Source organism: Pezoporus flaviventris, unplaced genomic scaffold (assembly GCF_033815535.1).
Source record: "Pezoporus flaviventris isolate CSIRO_AGI_PZ_B2104156 unplaced genomic scaffold, CSIRO_AGI_Pfla_v1 ptg000057l, whole genome shotgun sequence".
In the NCBI taxonomy this organism is placed as follows: Eukaryota; Metazoa; Chordata; class Aves; order Psittaciformes; family Psittacidae; genus Pezoporus; species Pezoporus flaviventris.
The window spans coordinates 1352640-1373680 of NW_026892605.1; the positions used below are offsets into that span (position 1 = coordinate 1352640).

Below are 21041 nucleotides of genomic sequence, written 5' to 3' on the forward strand. Positions count from 1 at the left end.
ACTGACTCTGTCTCCTGTGTCGCTGGGGGAGCTCCAGCTCTATCACAGCGAAGATGCAGAGCAGCACAGCAGGCAGCAAGAGGCTGTCAGGTAAGCACAGCATCACCTTTATATGCAACAGAAAGGCTCCTGCTGAGGAGGGACATGGATTCAGCCCCCTCTGCTAAGCATCTCAGCCTTTCAACCTCCACCCTGGTTGGCAAGATGTACCTGGGTGCTTGCAGTCAGGGACACCCCTGCTGGCAGCAGCAGGAGTACCAGGACACTTACCACATGGGGAAGGAGTCAGACAAATACGGGAAAAGTAAGCCTTAAACCCCCTGCGCAGTGATGGCCCTTTCCATCTTCCCCATGCACTCCTAGTTTTGCTCTTACGCTGGACACCGGGCGCCCACGAAGCGCAGTAGTACTTCCCTCCTCAGCATGACAGTAGGGAAGAAAGCAGGATGAAAGGAAGTCGTGAGTCCAAACAAAGGCAGTTCAATAAGGGAAAAGCAAAGGTAAGCACAAATACTTACTCTCCATTGCGCATCAGCAGGCACATACAGCTGCTGCCTGGGAAGCAGGGCCTCTGCACATGGAGCAGCTGGTCCAGAAGGCAAACACTTTAACAACAAATGCCCCTGGCTTGCTCCGTTCTCTTGTTGCTGATTATGATATCATATGCTACGGAATGTCCCTTTGGTCAGCCTGGGACAGCCGTCCTGGATCTGCCCCCTCCCAACCTCTTTCCTGCCCCCACCCACTGGGGCAGGGGAGCTGGGGAGGCAGCCTGGGTGCTGTGCTGGGAGCACTGCCTGGCACCAGCACCCTGCCAGGTACTAACACTCAGCACCACGAGGGATGCTGTTGGAAGGGGAGCTCTGTCCCAGCCAGGCCCAAGGCAGCTGGAGATCCCCATGGAGGCAATGGATTTAGACACAGACACTATCCTGAATCAGTTCAGTATTTAGCATGGACATGGGTGCACATCCAGGAAGCAGACTTTATAGATCTGCCGTGTCAGTAACTGAAACTACCTTCAATTTTAGCTCCATTTTTCTTTCCTCCTTCTAGCACTAAGTGTACAGGTGTGTAGAAGCAAAGTTAGCCATGTAAGCCCCTATTTGTAGGGAATTCCAATGGAAATCATCGAGGCAAATCATCTTTTGAGAGAGATATTTTATATATTCAATATATATTTGGGAGAGAATAATTTATTATTAATAATAAATCATAAAAAGGTTTCACTGTGAATTTCACAGGGTTATTATCAGACTGCAAATTGCATCTAATGTAACATCAGAATACATCCTCCTCTCAGACACTGGTGGTGTCTGGTAGTAACGAGTGGGCACAGAGGGGATTAGAATGACCTCCACCCTTAAGGGACACATGGGATGCTGAAGACGACAAGGAAGCTCTGACATACCTGGAGCCCTTTCACAGGCTGTAGAACTTTACGGGACCATTATTTCTACTCTTCCATTTTACTCTCTCCTGCTCAGCCCCCATGTTGTGCTGCTTGTTGCTCAGAAGCAGCACCTGACTGCACCTCCTTCTCCTCCTGCTTTTTGGCCTTCTATAGACACCAGCAGACAGAAATCAGGCCCATTACAGGCCAGGTCCTGCTCTCCCTCGTGTCTAAGCAGTCCCTGAAGCAGGCTGCCAGGTTTCAGGACTTCAGAGAGGAGAAGGCAGTCCCAGGTACCCTGTCAGTGACAGGCATCCTGCACTTGAGCACTGCAGTCCCCCACAACTGCATGCCATCCACATGCAAGAGGCAGCAAGTGCTGTAAAGCAAACCTTTCTCAGTGACAGAGCTGTAAACCTAACCTCCACAGCTGTCAGACAGGAGTATGCTTTCAAACTCAGACATTTAAAGGTGCAAACAAGCTGAGGTAATTCACGTCCTCTCCTGACAGCATCTCAGCCTGGGGATCACCAATAGCACTTGCCTTTCTGGGATGCTAAGACCAGCGTCCCCTAACTACCCATCAACCCCGACTTGCTGACGCAGGCACCCTGAGTACAAGCCCCCTCTTCAGTGGCTGGGAGATGCCCAGGGACTCCCACCAGGAGCGCTGGGGAGAAAATCTCTCCGGAGAGAAGGCAACCTCAGGCAGAGGATGAGCATCCCCTTCAGTAGACTGCAGAAAAATGCCTGCTCTCATCTGCCACCATGCAAGTGAAGACACAAGGACTGTCACCAGAAGTTGTCCCCAGCATCCCCATAAAAGTCTGAGCCACACACTGCTCTCTCACAGCTCTATTTAAAGCTTCCTGAAAGGGCTGGAAGAGCTTCCAGATGAATATGGGTGGAAGGGCTTCCAGATGAATATGAAAGACAAGGTTCAGGCTTGGAAGGAGACCAACTAACACTGACACTGAAAAGCTTTGCATTCTGAACAGGAGACTTCTGCAGCTAATCCGGGACCCCGGCTGCCTCAAACACTGCCAGATGACATCACAGCACACCGCTTCCCACCCCTTCTTTCTCATGAATTTATGCCAACCACATATTCATTCACTGGGATACTTGCTTGGAGTTTTACAGTAAATGATGGGATAAGTTTCCTTTCCCAAGCTGTTTAGCCAGACTGAAACACTGGCAAGCTGTCTCTTGTTTACTTTCTGAAGGCAGTTTGCAGATAGTAGCAAGAATTAACGTAGGAACGGCAGGCTCTGTTTATGACAGTAACTCATTCAAACATACACATCACACTTGGTTAGCATTATTTCCTCCAGCTACGTGGCACATGACGTCCTCTCTCTTTGAGAATAAAAGCTGCAAAAGCTGCCACATGACAGGAACCTTTCACTGAACCACCGAATCTCGGACAGGACAGGCCTCAGGTTACACACACACATACCTGACAGGCACACCTGAAGTGCCCATCAGCACTGCTCCAAAACTGGCTTCATAAAAAATGTGGACAACAAATACGTTCTAAAAGGAAGCAGATACCAAAGGGACCAACTCCAAGAAAGCCAGAACAAGAACTAGTAATTACCATGAACTATGAGGATTTTCCAAGGAATAGTTCATGAGAGGGTGGTAATTTTTACCATGTCCACAAGAAGTGAAATGGCAAAACAGTAAAACTGAGCCACAGTTACAGACAACTGTGCAAACCAGATTAACTGATGTGTCCAGAACCTAGGTTTTTATTTTATGAGCTATTGTTGGACAGTTTGAACACCAATAAGCAATAACGTCCACAACAGGAGACAGCCGAGAACCTAATGATGTAAAAGGTTACACCTTCACCTCTGCATCAAATGTGGAGTATTTTCAGGGAATTACAAGCCCGCAGCTTGCTTCCTACATGGTAAAACTACAGCCTTGCATTATGTAGAAATGCTCATGAAGCTTGAAGTACCCACCCAGTAACTATTTTAATGACACAGATTTCTACAGTTTTGAATTTATTAATTCAGCTGACAACAGTGTAGTAATTGGAAAAAAGCTCTTCTCCTTGCTTGATGTCTCTGAGAGTGACAAGCACAATGCACCGCAGGAGGCTATAAGAAAGGAAAAGCAAAAAATGAATTATTTTATTTCCCTTTTTATTTTTTTTTAACTTTCCATGGCAAGGAGCTAAAACAATGTCTCTGGATTACTTCTGGGAGTAATATTGTCCTGGGTTCAACTGTAACAGTCATTTTTTTCTCCCTCCCAGTAGCTGGCACAGTGTTGTGTTTTGGCTTTAGTCTGAAAACAATGCTGATAACTCACCAATGTTTTAGCTGCTGCTAAATAATGTTTACTCTGATCAAGGACTTTTCAGTCTCTCATGCTCTGGCAGTGAGGAGGGGCATAAGAAGGCAGGAGGAAGCAGAGTCAGGATCCCTGACCCAAACTAACCAAAGGGGTGCTCCATACCACAGCATGTCATGCCCCGTCTGTAAACTGGGGGCAATTACCTGGAAGGGCAGATCGCTGCTCGGGTTGGGCTGGGTATCAGTCAGTGGGTGGTGAGCAATTGTATTGTGCATCACCTGTGTTTATTGGTTTCTTTTCCTCTTTTAGTTTTATATTCTCTCTCATTATTTCCCTTATTATTTTTCTTTATTATTAGTAATAGTAGTAGTAGTTTTATGTTATACTTCAGTTACTGGACTGTTCTTATCTCAATCTGTGGGATTTACATTCTTTCAATTCTCCTTCCCATCCCACCCAGGAATGGGGGAAAAAGAGGGAATGAGCAAGTGGCTGCATGGTGCTGAGTTATGAGCTGGGCTTAAACCATGACATGTATGCATAACACAGGCCAGGGAGCCTGGAAAAACAACACTGAAATACAGATAGCAAGTATAAGCAAAACAATATAATTTCAAAACATAAAATAAAACGCACAGCCTCTGTGGGTATACAAATAACTTTTCAACTCACACAATTATTCAGAAATGAAAAGAATTAGTCAAGACAGAAAAAGACACACAGACAGAAGCTACCGCAAGGTTGACGGAGCAGAAATCATTCCTCTAGACACACCTACAGGTGCTAGTTGGCTAAACCCACTCTCTGTAGTTCACTCTCTGAACTACATCAGAGACCTGCTGCAACTGAACAGTGATGAGCAAATTCTCCACAAACCCTAAGCTCAAATCAGTGGCTGGCAAACAGTTTTCTTAGAGAGATTTGGGAACCCACCCCTCCAACTTCTTAAGTAAATGTCCATGCTCTAAAGCAGAGTATGTACCCCAGGAAGGAGAGCACATTCTTCTGATGCCAAGGAACATGAAAGTGAAGAACAGCATCAACCCATGCAGCCCCTACCACTCAGAAATACAGTGTGAGGCCATTCAAAAAAAGGTAAATAAGTACTAGGGACTCTTTTACAACACAGAAAAAGATTTAGAAACCAGATTACCTACGTTGTCAGTACTGTAAATATCAGCATCAAACAAGCAGCTGGAAGCAGATGGGATGTTCCATCTAACAGGTGTACACTGAGAGAACTGATGACTGAAATACTATATTTTCTTGGACAGATTCCAAGGAACAGAGCGAAATTTCCCCTTCCTGAAATGGTGCCATAGCTTAGCTCTGCTCATGTGCTTTCACACTTCAAGTACAACATTCAGGCTTCCTGAAAGTTCAGTCTCACAGTTTTAATTTTATTAGCATTTTTTATTTATTTGCAGATTGCTTGTGTCTAACCTTGCCTCAACAAATTCTAAGCTTATTCAGAAAAGCCAGTTTTCCAGTATGCACCGTAAGTTTTTCCAAGCAAATTTCAAGGGTTTTAAAATAGCCCCAGAATTACATAGGAAGTCTAGATGATCCGCTTTAAAATCCTTATACATCCTCTCTAAGCAATTTCTTTTTTGTATTAAATTAATCACCAACATTACAACTTACTTTGTCACAGCTTCAAAGTTATTGACTACATCCCAGTACAGGACACTCAGGCATACTATCTCTCCTTGTTGTCCACACTGCTCCTTGTACATATTCACCTAATTGTTGCTTTTCCCACATTTCCAAACAGAAATCTTAGAAAGGTTTTTAGATGTTTTAATTTCTAAAAGAGGTGCATTTTCAGGTCATAATGAGGATGTTGTAATTGTGCAGTGTAACTACAAGTCACATGCCTTTATACTGCAGAGTATTTCACTTGTCTCAATACAAATTACTATGAGGAGGTATTTTTTGCAAATTAATCTGCTTACTTCTCACATAAGCAGAAGCCATGGAAAACAGGAGTGTAAGAAGCCTACATCTCAACTACCTTAGAAGGGCTTTGATTGGTCAAGGGTTGCTAACTGCATTTGAAATACATACTCAAAAACCTTGGCATTATGACACAAGCAAAATATAACTAGTGCCTCACTGGATTCAGAAGAGTCACACTACAGTGTAACCACTGCCTGTAAAAACATGTCTTCAGAGCTATTCTGATCTCATTTGTAAAGATGTGGAAAAAGGAACAAAACCAAATAGTCTCATAAATCACTTAAAATTAGTATACTCAAAGAGCTACGTCTTTTCATAGAGGTGCACACTTCGTGTAACTCATTTTCATACGGAATAACATTATTCTTCAACAAAGTTTGTCTTTTTTACACATGCAGTATGTTTTGTATCACACAAATCTATGAGCTCTTTGATTTTACAGCTAACCTCTCTATGTCGTGGCTGTAGACAATGTTTGGAAGATACTGTTTCAGTTCTATTGGAAAATATGCTGGCACATCAAACTCCTGATAACACACGTTGGCTGCTTTTTCTAGAAACAAGAAAAAAAGAAAAAAGGTCTCTGTGATACTGAGAAAAATCTCAGACAGGGTTTAAAGATGTGTAAAACCATCAAATGTACTGCTGCAAAAGCACCAGATGCTTCACCAAGCCTGAAAACCATGCCTCTGTTGGGAGCTACTACACCCCTCTGAAGTCCTACTTTGAACTAACACAAGATATGCACAACCAACTATAAGAGCTTTAATTCATCCTTACTGCATTCAACAGGTTACCTGATTATCAACATGTGGATGAAGGGGCATAATTTTGCGCAGCACCAGGGGTAGCTCTCTGCACTGCTAAATGTTGTTAATATACAACATCTGCTTTCATAGGTGAAAAAAGAAAAATCTTAAAAAAATAATTCCTGGTGGCAGAATATGTCATAAATAAAGCCAGGGATAAAGGTCACCATCTGCCCAGCAGGAAGAAGAGAATTTTCCTTACATGGACATTAAGCCTGAGAAAAACAGCTTGATGAGATTGCCTTTGTTTCCATACCAGTTTCCTAGCATACCTGACTTGCTACTCCGGCAACCCTTCTGGATGCTGCCTGGAGGCAGGGTATTTTTAGTGTAATGGAGGCTCTGAAAGGCACTTAGAAGTAGAAGGTATGCTAGCAGTTCAATCTTCTGAATCACAACCATTCCCATGAGTTCTTTATTCCCCCAGACCTTTAAGACCAACACATACTGCATGAGATAGAGTAAGTGAAGAGTTTCCTTCATGCCCAACAGCTAGACCATACCAACAGTTTCCTAGATTTTGCACATAAACATAATGAAGTCTAAAAGAAGTTTTATAGTTCAAACTAAGCAGTGACAGAATCTTACTGTATATGTCACTTTGCGTATGGTAATTTGATCTGTAACTCTGTGTGCTGCCTCAGCTATACTGTCCTTTGCCAGATACCCTTTCCCACCATCTCGCATTTTGGGATGTGTGCCTTTAATTCTACATACCAGGATGGAGACTGGGGCAGTTGGTGAGAAAAGCACAAGAATATTTGAAGCATTGCTGCACTGAAGGATTCTAACACCCAGCTGCCACAAAAGATCTCAAAAACTTTTTATCCCATTAAGTGTTTGCCTTGTTTTAAACAGCACTACTGTGCCCAGCATCTGATTCTCTGTATCACTTCCAAAATAATTTATATCCATAAACACAAACAGGAAAATTCTCCGGGCAACTCACCGTGTGAGCAGTTGTTGACATACTGTCCCACTGCCAGTGGGTTCTGAGGGGCAGCTGTGAGCCAGCTCTCATCGCTCATCTGAAACGGGCCAAGCTGGTCTCTTCTGCAGCAAGACCTGTAATGACCAACAGCCTTAACAGGAATCCCTCCTTCACTTAAGGTTACCTGTACTTCCTACTGCAGAAATGGCCATGATCACCAAGCAAAGCCATGGCTGTCCAATCCACCTGGGAGACAGGAAAGCACTAGGGATGTATGTGTGTGTGTGTGCACGGATCAGCACCTCGCTGATACTTTCAAAGTACATTTATACCTCCCACGAGTGTGTGGTGTCTTTCAGACTCTGGTGGAAGAACCAGTACGAGAGCACGACATGCAGTTCCAGAAATCAGCATCAAAAGTTACCATTTCAGAAGTGTCAACACATCTCATCCACCACTAAAATGTGAAGGATCATTACAGTATTGACTTCAAACACATTCCTGGAATTAAAATCTGGTATTAGTTAGGTATCACTATTCAAATTAGGTATTATTTTAGATCATTTTGCTTGTTATTAATTTTATTTTTCATGTCATATTTGAACACAACTTGCTACAAATTATACTTCCAGGTAAGCTAAAACAGTCCAGGCCAGCTGGGTCAGGGGAATCCAGACTGGACATTAGGAAAGGGTTCCTCATTGAGAGGTGGTCCATCACTGGAACAGGCTCCCCAGAGAAACAGTCACAGCACCAACCATGTCAGAGTTTAAGGAGTGCCTGGACAATGCTTTTGGTCATATGGTTTAGTTTTAGGTAGTCCTGCAAGGAGCAGTGAATTGGACCTGATGGTCCTTATGGGTCCCCTTCCAATGTGAGATAAAAATGATTATCATTATTGTAAGAGTTACTGATCCATTCCTAAATGCTCTTCACCTGTAGACAGTGCCAGAGGTACCAGTCACCTTTGTGGTATTAGCAGGTGCACATAGAGGCCTTTTAGTTTGGGTTTTGTTTTTTTTTTTTTATACACTAAGCAGATTTGAGTAACAGCTCAGAAGCATTTAAAATTTTTTATGCTACATCCTGTTCCTATTAAAACTATTTTCTTTACAGGGAAGTTTTTGTACATCAAGACACCTTTCACTCGTATTACAGATGAAGACACAAGGAGTACATAAAGGATCCCACCCTGGTGCATATAGATAGATGATACTCAAATATAACTCGATTTAGCATACAAAAAAGCGAACTGAGACTATTAGTACCACTATTTGAAATCAGTTGAGTGGCATTGCCCCATTTCTTTTGACTGCTTACCTGTACACTGATCTTGATAGTCCTTTATCATTCCCATCAATAAGGACACCATCTATGCACCTGAAAATAAAGGGATTGCCAAGGGACTGGAAAAAGATGGGCTCATGCTTTCTGTATACTGTACCTGTTGCAAGACAGATATGGTTATTTCAGAAGAAAGTAAGTTAATTGTCAGAATGGGCTTATGGTTTCATGCACTCCCATCCATGCAGAAATTCAAAGGAGACAGAGGGGATAGAATTCCTCTCTTAATTAATAACATTAACACTTGTAACCTACAAGCTTTTAGACCCATTTTGTGGGATGCAAAAACATGCAACCCTACATGAGCTGAGATATTCCAAAGAGAAAAGCCACTGAAGGAAATCGTGAAAACGATCTTTGTCCAGAATCAGTGTGAGAGGTAGATAAAACATCATAGCCAGCTGGTCTGCTTTGTAGAGGAAAACATGAAGTGAAGTTTGTTTAGGAAAGTGCAGCTGCATTGTTACTCCTGTGTCAGGAGTCTTTGAGAAGCACACACACAGACAGCGAAAAACCTGAAACACCCCCCTCCACCACCCAGACTGGGGAGTTTGTGTGGAACAGCAGAGAGAAATGACAAACCAAGAACAGACAAGTTATTTCAGCAGAGCATTTCTCAAGACAGAATTTAACCTGCCCTGGGTGCCAAGCAAAGAGAAGTGACTGCAGACTAGCTTGCAAGTTTTCATGATATTGCAGTCTTACATCTCTCACACCCACTGCATCTTCTACAACCCTTTGCAGAAATCCTTCACTGCTATCTCACAAGGAGCTAGGTGAAGGCCTCGCCAGCAGGCTGCACTTGATGCCAAACAAGCAGGAGAGCACTGACCTGTTCTCTCCACAGGGTCCTTTCCCCAGTCAGCAACCCTGCAGCTTCCTTCATGCCCCTGAAGAAGGAAAGCATGGCAGCAGCTCATCCTGTATTGCTACATGAGCTATTACTGGGGACTCTCAATAAACCTAATCTCACATTTATCATGTGCCTGAAATTTGAAGAAAATTGAAAGGTGGCAGGCTCATTCCGTGATTGTCATTTGATCATTAGTCGGTTTACTAGTCAGTGGTAATGGCCACGCTCCTGCTTTGCCATGGCAAAAACATGCTCCGCTGCCCAGTGCTTCAACTGGTCTTGACTGGCAACACTGGCAGAAGTGAGGGACCACATGCAAAAGACAATTCTATTGACAGATGAAGCAGAAACAAACCCAAAGCACTTCAGCAGAGCTGTCTTAGCTTGACCATCCTGGCAGAATTACAATTTTTTTAAATGTAAACAAATACAGGTCCAATAAGGAGGAGGAACAGAAAAATGCCGATTTTCCAAGTATACTTCATGGAAGACAGGGGGGTTGGAACTAGATGATCTTAAGGTCCTTTCCAACCCTAACGATTCTATGATTCTATGATTCTAAGACAGTTCTGCTAAATAAAGGTTTTACTTTCATTCTCCAATTTGCATTTTTGTGCTTGAAAAAGTTTATAGTCATGTCTGCTGATCTGTGTGGGTATCTCAAAACCTCATTCTCAGATCCCTATTCAACAGTAGCCCTCAAGAATTAAACTGTATCATTCATCCACTTGAAACTGCTCCCCTGCATCTGTGTTTCAAAAATGTGGAACAACTTTTCTAGCAGCCAAAAAATCAAACTTTGAGTACTGAAACCTGTTTGGGTTTTTGTTTTGTTTCTGTTTGGTCTTTTTTTTTTAATAAACAAAATTATCCCCCCTCCATATTGCCTAGCTCATTTCCAAATGAAAGTTAGCTTACACAGGTATATTTTCATTCACTGTAACTTGTGATTTTGTTAAGGGATGACAAAAATTAAAGCTGTGAAATAAAAACTAGTGCGGCACTTTGGCATTCTATAATCAGATGGTTAGAAATCACATCTAACGCAACCAGAAATAAGAATGCTGCATTACCAGGATACATAGATACAACCGTCCCCTTTGGTACAAAACCTCTGGTAACAAAGACTCCACTTCCAGCAGACACCAGGGAACTTCGGTCCCGGCTAACCATGAACCCTAGTGTATTAAACAGAACTTCCTCTGGACTAAACACATGTTGATTTAGATGGTTACATGAGTGTACTTTTGATAGCTTCTGCTCCGCAGTCAGTAACTCCAGGTATTTATGTTTGATTTCTGGAAGAAAGGCCAAAATATGTGCTTGTCTACTGAAGTCATTTATGAACAGAGCTTTGAATATTTTCAGTAGTGTTTCAAAGACATCTTCATCAGAGATAATCTTGTCTTGGGAGCTTTCAGGAACATATCGGAGCGTCCTGTAAGAGAAAAAAGGAAAAAAAATGGTATTTTAAAGTTATATTTATCTTAAATAAAATATAGAAGAGCGATTTCACAGCAGAAGCTTATATGCACTGTTGGTTTAAACAAACAAAAACTCTAAAAAATATTCTTTCATGCCCAGACTACTATAAAATCATCATCTGTGTATTTGCAGCAAGACAAGTAGGTTAAACTGAGCTGTTAATGACAGGCATACCAAAACCAAAATATATGTGATTACCTAAGTTTACGTACGGCTCATTACACTTCAAATGAGGTGAGGACAAACATTATGCTGACTAGGGAGACTGATTTATGCTACATATAACAATGGTGCAGTCAACTTCAAGCACTACTTTCATGCTTAAAAAGAGAACACACAAAACAAACCAAAAAACCTTATCTACCTAGGTTTAACATTGAATACCACTTCAAAGTATCCCAGTATTAGAATTTTAGGCAAAAACACATAAAAAAGCCCCTACATAAAACACACACACACAACCCCCAAACAAAAAACTATCTGCCTAGATTTAACATTAACTACCACTTCGAAGTATGCCAGCGTTAAGAGTTTTAGGCCAGTGCAGTGACACACAAGGAGGAGCCACTCGCAAAACCCCCGGTGGAAGACACCAGGCAGCTCCTCAGCTCATGCTGCAAGCGTGGTCTCGGCCACAGCAGCTCCTCGCCCCCTGAGGAAAGCTCCCACCCTGCTCCAAGAGCTACTCCAGGCCGAAACACCCTGCGGGAAACCCACCAGCCGTGGCTGTCTCCACTTCACGCCGCCGGAAGGCAGAAAGGACGGCGGGACAGACCTCCCCGCTACCCTGCGGCGCTCAGGACCCTCTCCTCCGCCTCACCTGCGCTTGCGGCGGAGGTTGAGGGCCAGCCAGGGCACGAAGCGGTACTTGTAGGAGTCCCACCGCCGCCGCAGGCCTCGCAGCATGGCAGGAGACGAGCGGCACAACACCCCTCACCTCTGCTCCCTCACGGCCGCCATGGCCACCGCGCCCGCGAGAACGGCCCAACCAATCACCTCGCCGGACGGGCGGTGCCCTCTGTGCGTACGGAGCTACCATTGGTCTTTTAGGTCCAACGGCTGGCGTGGTTCGGAGGAGCCGGGCAGGCCCCGGGCTCCGCGCGTGGGCCGGCGAGGTGCCGTTACGGGGTTGTTAATTACGCGTTAAAAGAGGGTCGAGTTAGAGTAGGGTGAAGAAGTCCTCCGCTGAGAGGGAGGTGGGGCACTGGCGCAGAAGAGGAGCCAAGCGGTGATACATTGCAAACTGAAATAATTGAAGGAAATAAAGGGAAACGGGGTAGCCGCTGACTCATCAGGCTTCCCTGCCACCTGCTGGGCTTCCCTCGTAATAACAGGGGAGAAAAGTCAGGATTCGCAACTTGCGCATTCCAGCAGCTGCGTGCCATAGTGGAGCAGCGTGCGCCGTACGCGCACAGTGTGGTTCTTAAAAAGCCTTTCACATTCGTGATTCAGCGCAGCAAGGAACACTAAGCAATGGGAGAAACTTTAGTAAGGGAGGTACAGTGTCCAGGGAGGTGGAAATCAGGTCAGAGGAGCCACACATCCAAGCTTCCCACTCAGATGGTGATGAGGAAATACATGGTCATCATGACACCCCAACATGCTCTGGAACCTTTCAACAAGAGCTTGTGAAGCTGAGACACTATCAGACTTCAGCTTGTGAGGAACACTGAATGTAATGTTACTCCCACCAGAAAAACCAAAGTGGGCCTAGTTTACTACTTGCCTTCAGAAGAACTGAACATGCCCTTTGCAAATGAAGACGCTTGTTTCTCTAAGTAGGTGTCTTTGACATTTACAGTTGACTGCTGGGACAGTGATCTCTGCCATTCCTTGTTCCTAAAAAGGAGACTGCAACACTGCAATTACCACACAGTACTGTAAAGATTCAGTTCTGTAGTAAATCAAATAAAGGAAGATACACTAGACTCAATTTATATTTAATCCTTATTACACATTTTCCTTCTTGGTATTTCAGTTAGGAGATTTTTCTGATTTTAAAAACCAGGTATTAGAAGATTTCTGTTGCCATGTTTTGCTGGTGAATTGATACATTCATTTCTATTTGGAGAAAGTCACATAAATAAGGGAGACTGTAAAAAGAGTGATCATGGAAGCATAGAATGGTTTGGGTTGAAAGGACCTTAAAGCTCACCCAGTTCCACACCCCCTGCCCTCGGCAGGGATGCCTTCCAGTAGACCAGGTTGCTCCAAGCCCCATCCACCCTGGCCTTGAACACTTGAACTTTGCTGGGTGCTTTTCTGGGCACCCTGTGACAGCTCCTCAGCACCCTCACAGTAAAGAATTTCCAATTTCTAATCTGAATCTCCCCTATCCCAGCTTAAAGCCATTCCCCCATTGACTTGTCATTACTTGTAAAAAGTCCCTCTCCAAATTTCTTGTAGGCCCGTTTAGGCACTGGAAGCTGCTCTGAGGTCTCCCCAGAGCCTTCTCTTTTCCAGGCTGAACAAGCCCACCTCTCTCAGCCTGTTTCTATAGAGGAGGTGCTCCAGCCACCTGAGCATCTTCATGGCCTCCTTTGGACTTGCTCCAACAGGTCCATGTCCCTCTTGTGTTGGGCCCCCCCAAGCTGGACACAGTACTGCAGGTGGGGTCTCATGAGATGTAGAATTTAGTCCTCACAAAAAAGGCTACAGAACACTGGATTTTTCACTATTAAAAATGGATTAATTTTAAAAATTAACACCCCCACCACAAAAAATAAAACAAACAACAAAACCAAGCCAACCAAAAAAACAACCTAAGACAAGCAACTGAAACAAGCTCTAGCTTTGCAATATGTATTCAGACGGTCTGAATAAGGAAAGGCTTATGTTTGCTACTTAAATCACAAGGAAAAGCATCATTTCACTGAAAACATGAAACAGCAGACTGACTTCCCACCTCAATGGCTCCAGAACTGATCTAACCAGATCAGCTCACCTGACTTGGTAATTAACAGCTACATTTGCAGCAATGCAAAATTTAGGCATTTCATGTTTTATCTAAGGAATAAGCAAGCAAGGTTCATAGCTACAGTGTTTCGTAAGAGAAATTCACACATTTATCAGTATTAAAAAAAATTAGTGCTTGTTCCTGCCCTTTAGTCAAGCATTCTTTGGTAAAACTGAGATATATCAGCCAATAATAATTAATAATTTGATGTTAGATTTAATATTAGATTTAATATTAGAATTAATATTAGAGTTAATGTTAGAGTTAATATTAGAGTTAATGTTAGAGTTAATATTAGAGTTAATATTAGAGTTAATATTAGAGTTAATGTTAGAGTTAATGTTAGAGTTAATGTTAGAGTTAATGTTAGAGTTAATGTTAATGTTAGATTTAATGGTAATGCAATTTAATATTAGAAACTAATACTGTGTATGAAAATTGTGTTTAAACAGTGAAGTGTACCAGAAATTTTATTCACATCAGTAAACTGAATGTGTTTACAATAAGCAAAGGACAAGATTTGTTCAAAAGCTTTTATTTACTATAAAGACAGAGACCACCAAAATACATACAAATTATACTATATAAAATTGGTTCAATGGGGTAAAAATTTTTAATTAAAATATCTTGATATATTTAAAATAACAAAGGATACAATGAAGCCAAATTTCTTAACCCAGAGATCTCTGTAAAATTTGCTTGCACAGTAAGGTGCTAATAGAAGTTAGCCCTTAAGCCCTGGAAGTCTTAGGAATCAGTCACATAGCAAATATAGTTTCATTGTGAAAGTGAACTTTGGTAGAAGAAACTCTATAGGACACCTGAGGTAGTAGAAACTGGAATAAACAGCAGTAGACGTTATTTACAACTTAAGTACCAAATAACATTAAGAACACGAAAAAATAATTACACGATACAATTTTCAGTCCAGCTTTGATCCAAAGAAAATAAGAATATTACATCACATCTGCATTTTAAAAACACCACAATTACCAGCAAGCCAGGGGAAATGCAAACAAACTCAAACAAATGCATTTGGACACCAAGAGGCAGTTTGAGTTTGAAATGTGGTAGGCATGGTGATCTACAAAGTAATACTGATTAGCTGAGGTTCATCAGTTTATACAGTTTACATTTCTGTCAGAAACAGTATTAATCTGACAACTGATCTTCCAGTACATGAATTGGCAAGAGTGCATCCTTTAAAGCTTGCACATAAGAAAGACTTGGAAACAATCTTTTACTAGAATGAGAAATTCTAAAGTGGTCAAAAAAACAAAAAAGTCAAGTACAAAACAGAGCTACCAAACTTCACATTTCAATAGTATCTTTTTAACTCTTCAAAGTCCACCAATCTTCCAAAACAAAGGAATGTAAAATTTCCAAAAGAAACACATTCACAACTAATGACACCGCTTTTTCTTTATTAGTATGAGCACTATCATTTCTGTAAACTTATCTTAAAGATGTTTTACTTCCAATTTGTGTTGTACATTTTTAAGGTACTATAGCTTATTTAGTTTGTCCTGAGTCTTTGAAATAACCAATTCTATTTCAGTCCAACAATCCAACTGGCTTCTGAAGAGTTAGAAGACAAACAGTATTTTTCTCCAAAAGGATTAAACACAATCAGTATCTGATTTAAAAAGATCCCCTTTAATAAAAGCAAAAGAAAAGCTGCCATTTTCCTTCAGAATTACATGCATCAGAATCTAAAAGCCTGCCTTTAAAATAATTTTAAAAACCTGTTTTTAAAAAAACACCTGCTAAAACCCACAAGTTTTGCACTAGAGGTGAAGCTTTACTTCACATTTTACTTTATCTTGCTTTTCAAGTCCAAGTTTGTTTCTTGTTAAAATAAATACCTTTCTTGTGGTAATATTTTTAACATTTTCAAATTAAATTATCACTAATGGCTACAGTAAATAGATGATGTACGGCAGAAGGAAAACAGCAGGTAAAACTTATTATCAGTAGAGAATGTGACCTCAGCTTTGTTACACAAAGAATGAGATTTGCTCATAGTTTGCACCTGCTCCCACTGAAGTACAGGACAAAGCCTCCCATAAATTTTAACGGGAGCTGGGTTTAGAGCCTTTGACATGAAACTTCTCTACATGATTTGCCAGAAGAAGCTGCTATATAAAAAGGCTCAGCAACTTTTAGCATGGTTCAGACTAAACTATTTATTTAAATAACCTTTACTATCAGAACCTTCAACACTACCTTGTTGAAGGTGGTATTTTATTCCAGATTTCCAGCAAATCTGTTTTTAAAACTCTTGTGTCACAATGATGTTCCATGACACAGCTTGCATCTTTTTCTAAAGACTATTTTAAAATATCCCCTTTATCTCAAAGTTAAAAAAACAATGAAAACAAACTAATTTCAAAAGAAATTACATGGCCAGCAGTAAATGCACAGTGACCCATAACTGTTTGACCGTACTTGAAGGAAGGCAAAATGTTTTTAAAGTATCCATCAATGTTTGGATTTGTTACTCAGAGAACTTTGTATAATTGAAAGGGACAAATACAGAACTTCCTTTTAACCAGTTCTGAAAACTGATTAATTGCAGAGCCCTCTGCTTACATCTACTGATGTAAAATAGAACAGCGATTGCTATATTAAAGTAGATCTTGAGCCCCTCAGCTACTAATATTGCTGAAAAAGTGCTCCAAATAAAATAAAAGTCACTTATCTGCTAAATAATCATGCAGATTTAAGGAAAAATGCTTTTGTGTTCACAAAAAGCCAGATATTTGAAAAAGGCACAGTTTACAAATCTTTGCACAAGTTGTGAAACATTGCATACTGAGCTTAGGTAAAGATCTTGATTTGTCAATCACATACTTAGATAGGGTCCTCTACTGGACTTAAGTCCTTGATGTATCTATTATTAAGGCCAGCAGAGTAACACAAGTTGCTGTGCTTAACTGCACTGTGAGACAGTTATTGTATATACAGTAGCATCTTCTTCAGTATGTCAGCCTTGTACGTAAGTAGCTACCATGTAGTACGGAAGACTGGGTGTTTCAGCAGCTCCCTTGATGGGGGTCTGTCCTGAGGTTGAAGCTCTAAACACCGAAGAGTCACATCTTTCAAGCCAGGAGACAGATGTGTAGGGATTGATGGAGCTGTAGTTGCACTAGCAATCTGAACAAAGGGAAAATAACTTTTAGAAGTCACTCAAGCACCCTCTCCTACCCCCAAAACATTCCACAAGCTTATAATTTTCAGATGGCAAGTTGTATTTATGAGCTTATCTCCCCTTAGCATATTTTTTACTGCCATCTGAAGGTCATTACTGCTTTAATAAAAAAAAAAGCACTGGTATTAGTATTGATTTTGTATAAACAGCTCCAATATAAAGAAGAGCTATTGCAACAACCCCTACTAGCATACTTTTGTGTAATTCGTACTGCTGTTTATTAAATTAGTCAGCATCTTTTGTAGCATATTGGTAGCAACAAAATACCTCACCTTGAATATCAGAGCAAGATGATTGGAGTGTTTCTCTGCATTCCAGGGAGGTTTAGCACATGCCATTTCTATAACAACGCAGCCAACACTCCATACATCACAGCTCCTACCATACTGCTGGCCTCTCAGAACCTGAACAGACAGACAGACCAAAGCTCAGATTATCTGCTTAACTCTGTAAGTAATAGAGATGTAAAACCCCCTGATATCATCAGCTAAGTGCACTCTGATTGATATTTCAGGTTGATACAGTGATCAGTGATGTAAATATTGTAAGATCTATACAGCTGCAGAGAGCTACTAAATAAAATGCCTGATCAGGGGAAAAACATAAGTACCTTGTAATATTTAGCTTTTGACCAAATGGTCGTTTGGGCTTTAGTGACAATACTTAGATTCATCTTGTAACAAACTAATTAAACCAACTTTGACAGCAAGAAAGAAATGTCATTACTTCCATGTTGGAATCATTCTTTCTAACAAGTTCATTTAACATGTATTCAAAGCACTTACAGCAATTTTCTGTTATTTGGCTGTATGAATTAGCTCAAAGAGATTAAACAAAGTTTTTGAAGTAACTTCCAAAACTGGTTTCTTACCTCTGGTGCCATAAATGCAATAGTTCCCAACAACTGTCCCTGAAACTCTCCAGCACCAGTTCCTTTTGATGCCAACCTGGCTGCAGCTCCAAAATCGGCAATTCTTAATCTATGACCTGTGCTGTCAATTAGCAAATTGGCACCTGTCAACAGTATAATAAAAATATTGCTAGTTGGCTTTCTGTTAAAGGCAGAAGGATGAACAGACACTCTTCCACTCTCTGTTTCAAAACTGCATCGGTTGATGTTCTCCACCCCCAGTATCAAGAAAATCTAAAAATCAAGCACAAAGTCTAATAATGTCAGCTTTCTGTTATGCCTGAATGATACTGCACACAGCTTGAGGCTGTCAAGAGATTTAGAGAAGCAGTAAAACTTTCAAAGCAGGACAAACACAGGATTTTGGAGCAATGCCTGGAGACACAATAATGAAAGAAAATGGCAACCGAAAACCCTGAAGGTTTTCATTGTCTGCAGCTGCCTTTGAAATTTAGACTTATTTCATTCTTAAGCAACTTTGGGTTGTTTTGAAGAGAATTAGTGAATTAAAAGTTTTCCTATTTCAAGAACAAATACTAAAAGACAAATATTTGCCACAGCTACCTTGCTACTTATCTGGGTATCTCACCAGTTCATGGACAGTTGGTGACATTAAAGGAAAAAGTTTAGTAAGACTGGTATTTCCCAGTCAAGTCCACATTTTGTCCAAACACAATACAACCGTATTTATGTTCAATTAGGATGAAAAAAAGTCACAGTATTCCTATACATTGGAAACCTGACCCCTTTATCTTGGTTTGTTCACAGATTTTACTATTATTTCAGTGTAAACATTTATGTTAAACTAGCAATCTTCAAAGCTACATGGCAACTTAATATTTTATTTGAACCAATTCAGAAAACCATTTTTTCCTATATCAGCGCAAGTAGCAAATATCCCCAATCATGCTATGAACATTCTGATTAATTTCAGTAATTGAAGATTCTTAAGAATGATCAGAGAACACAAGAGAAATAGCACTCCTAAGATGATATTGAAAGAAGCAATAGTTCTCAATCCAAAATAGATGCTGCTTTCCGAATATCCCTTTTAAAAGACATTCCAGGTTGCTGCTTTCTGAATATATCATTTGAAAAGACATTCCAGGTAATTCTTACCTTTAACATCTCTATGGATTATCTGGTTCTCATGGAGGTAAGAAAGGCCACGTAGCAGTTGTTCTGTGTAATTAATAATAACCGATTCTTTGAAGGCTCCATATTTACTTAACAAATGAGCAACTGAGCCCCCTAGAAATAGAACATTTTATGATCACTTACATTTTTTTATTAGTAGAATGCAGCACTGCTTCCTGATATTGGAACTAACTTATATTTCCTCCCCCAACACATAAGATAAGTTTTATAGGCAGAAAGTAATACACTTAATTACTTTCTAACTGGAACTGTACACAAAGACACATATTTATCCATATTTTGCATTAACAGCAGCTTTCTTCGGGGCAACAGATAAGTGCCCCCAGCAAGCACTCCCTCTGAGGATCTTAATTTACTTCTGTTTCTGTCCAAGTACTAGTATACAGAAGCAAGCAGAAAAGCAAGAAAAAGTATTATCTACCTCTTACCCCTCTTCTCCCCCAGCTGGTATATAAATCCTCAAGATTTGTTATTTCCATTGTGCCTCTCAAAGTATTCTAAGAGAAGTTAGGCTTGAATGAGGTATTTTATTATTTAAATATTATGTCAGGAAAATTATACTCAAAAAAACCCACCCTTAGTTTTGAGAAAATATTTTCTGCACTACTTCTTGTAATAACACATACTTGGGCCTTGCTTGTTAGCACTTAGGTATTGCTAAGTGGTTTCTGCCAAAGAATGTAAGTTAAGGGGCAATGCTTTCTTTTGTAAGAAATAACAGCATATATAACACCAAATATAGTCTTGGCAAACTGGACATATAACATCATCACAAAATTAGTTAAAAAAAAAAACCCAGACTTTCTTATCCCTGCTTCTACAATAATGAAAAGATTTTAGTATTTGATACTAAACAACTAGAGATTTTAACATGTTTTTCCTTATAATAATATATTATTATATATATAATATAATAATACTACTACTACTTATTACTAAATTACTTTAAGTTCTTAAATGTCTTTGGCTTGTTACCTCAGACAATTCTTATGAAAACACTTGGGACAAAAACAAGTGACAGGTATTCCAAACTTTATAGAAAAAATGCACCAAAAATTCAACAGTTTAGAATCATAGAATCAGCCAGGCTAGAAGAGACCTTTAGGATCATCAAATCCAACCATTACCCTAGGACTGCCAAGTCTACCACTAAACCATGTCACTAAACACTACATGGCTTTTGAACACTTCCAGGGACAGTGATTCTACCACTGCCCTGGGCAGCCTGTTTCAATGCAAAGTTTCTAATTCTCCATTTGAATTTAGAAAGTGAGGAAAAAGTAGAACTTTTGTTCAGGGCTTCCTACTGCTTTAACTGCATCACAGATTAGGTATGGAAAATTCCAAATCTAAAACAAAAAGGATGCACCAGTGAGAGTGTTGCTATGACCACTTAAGCTGTTCTGTAAGTAGACTTTTATACTGGTTACCAAGAGCAATGAAGATGCGAATTTGCAAACTGAAGTGATGCAAAACGCAGTATGAAATTACATAGTTCTACACTCAACCAATATCTTCATTTTCTTTGGCACAGTAGTTGTTTACCTGCCATCCATTCAATAAAGAGGTTATAGTTGCTCTTCTCACATGTAGCACCCAACATTCGAATGATGTTAGGATGGTTCAGATGACTCATCATTCTTATTTCTTCTCTTAGTGCTTCAACTACCTCTTCTTGCTCAGATGACGTGTTCCTGACATACGTCACCTGTTTTGAAACAC

At 40.6% G+C, this 21041-nt stretch overlaps 2 protein-coding genes across 7 annotated transcripts in view; both read right to left on the reverse strand.

The window, feature by feature from the left end:
* Window positions 1-3391: 3391 nt before the first annotated feature.
* SETD9 (SET domain containing 9) lies at window positions 3392-12047 on the reverse strand. 4 transcript variants are annotated; one of them, XR_009746236.1, is made up of 7 exons: window positions 11905-12047; window positions 10673-11037; window positions 8723-8846; window positions 7421-7536; window positions 6110-6215; window positions 3907-4262; window positions 3392-3504 (listed from the first exon to the last, which is right to left on the reverse strand). XR_009746236.1 is itself a non-coding variant. In XM_061469370.1 (6 exons), exons 1-6 carry the CDS (start codon window positions 11988-11990, stop codon window positions 3417-3419), a joined length of 885 nt encoding a protein of 294 aa, XP_061325354.1. In that variant the 5' UTR covers window positions 11991-12047; the 3' UTR covers window positions 3392-3416. The 4 variants fall into 4 exon arrangements, 3 of the variants coding, with proteins under 3 accessions (XP_061325354.1, XP_061325356.1, XP_061325355.1); XM_061469370.1 differs by lacking the exon at window positions 3907-4262; XM_061469371.1 differs by lacking the exon at window positions 3392-3504 and having other exon boundaries at window positions 3641-4262.
* A 2512-nt stretch (window positions 12048-14559) lies between these two features.
* MAP3K1 (mitogen-activated protein kinase kinase kinase 1) overlaps window positions 14560-21041 on the reverse strand; it is a 57059-nt gene continuing 50577 nt past the window's right edge. For all 3 annotated transcript variants that reach the window (XM_061469348.1, XM_061469347.1, XM_061469346.1), the window contains 5 exons: window positions 20865-21027; window positions 19281-19412; window positions 18123-18265; window positions 17524-17655; window positions 14560-17196 (listed from right to left, as the gene is read on the reverse strand). In XM_061469348.1, the coding sequence (XP_061325332.1) occupies window positions 17047-17196; window positions 17524-17655; window positions 18123-18265; window positions 19281-19412; window positions 20865-21027 (720 nt within the window). In that variant the 3' untranslated portion in view covers window positions 14560-17046. The remainder of the gene's footprint in view (window positions 17197-17523; window positions 17656-18122; window positions 18266-19280; window positions 19413-20864; window positions 21028-21041) is intronic.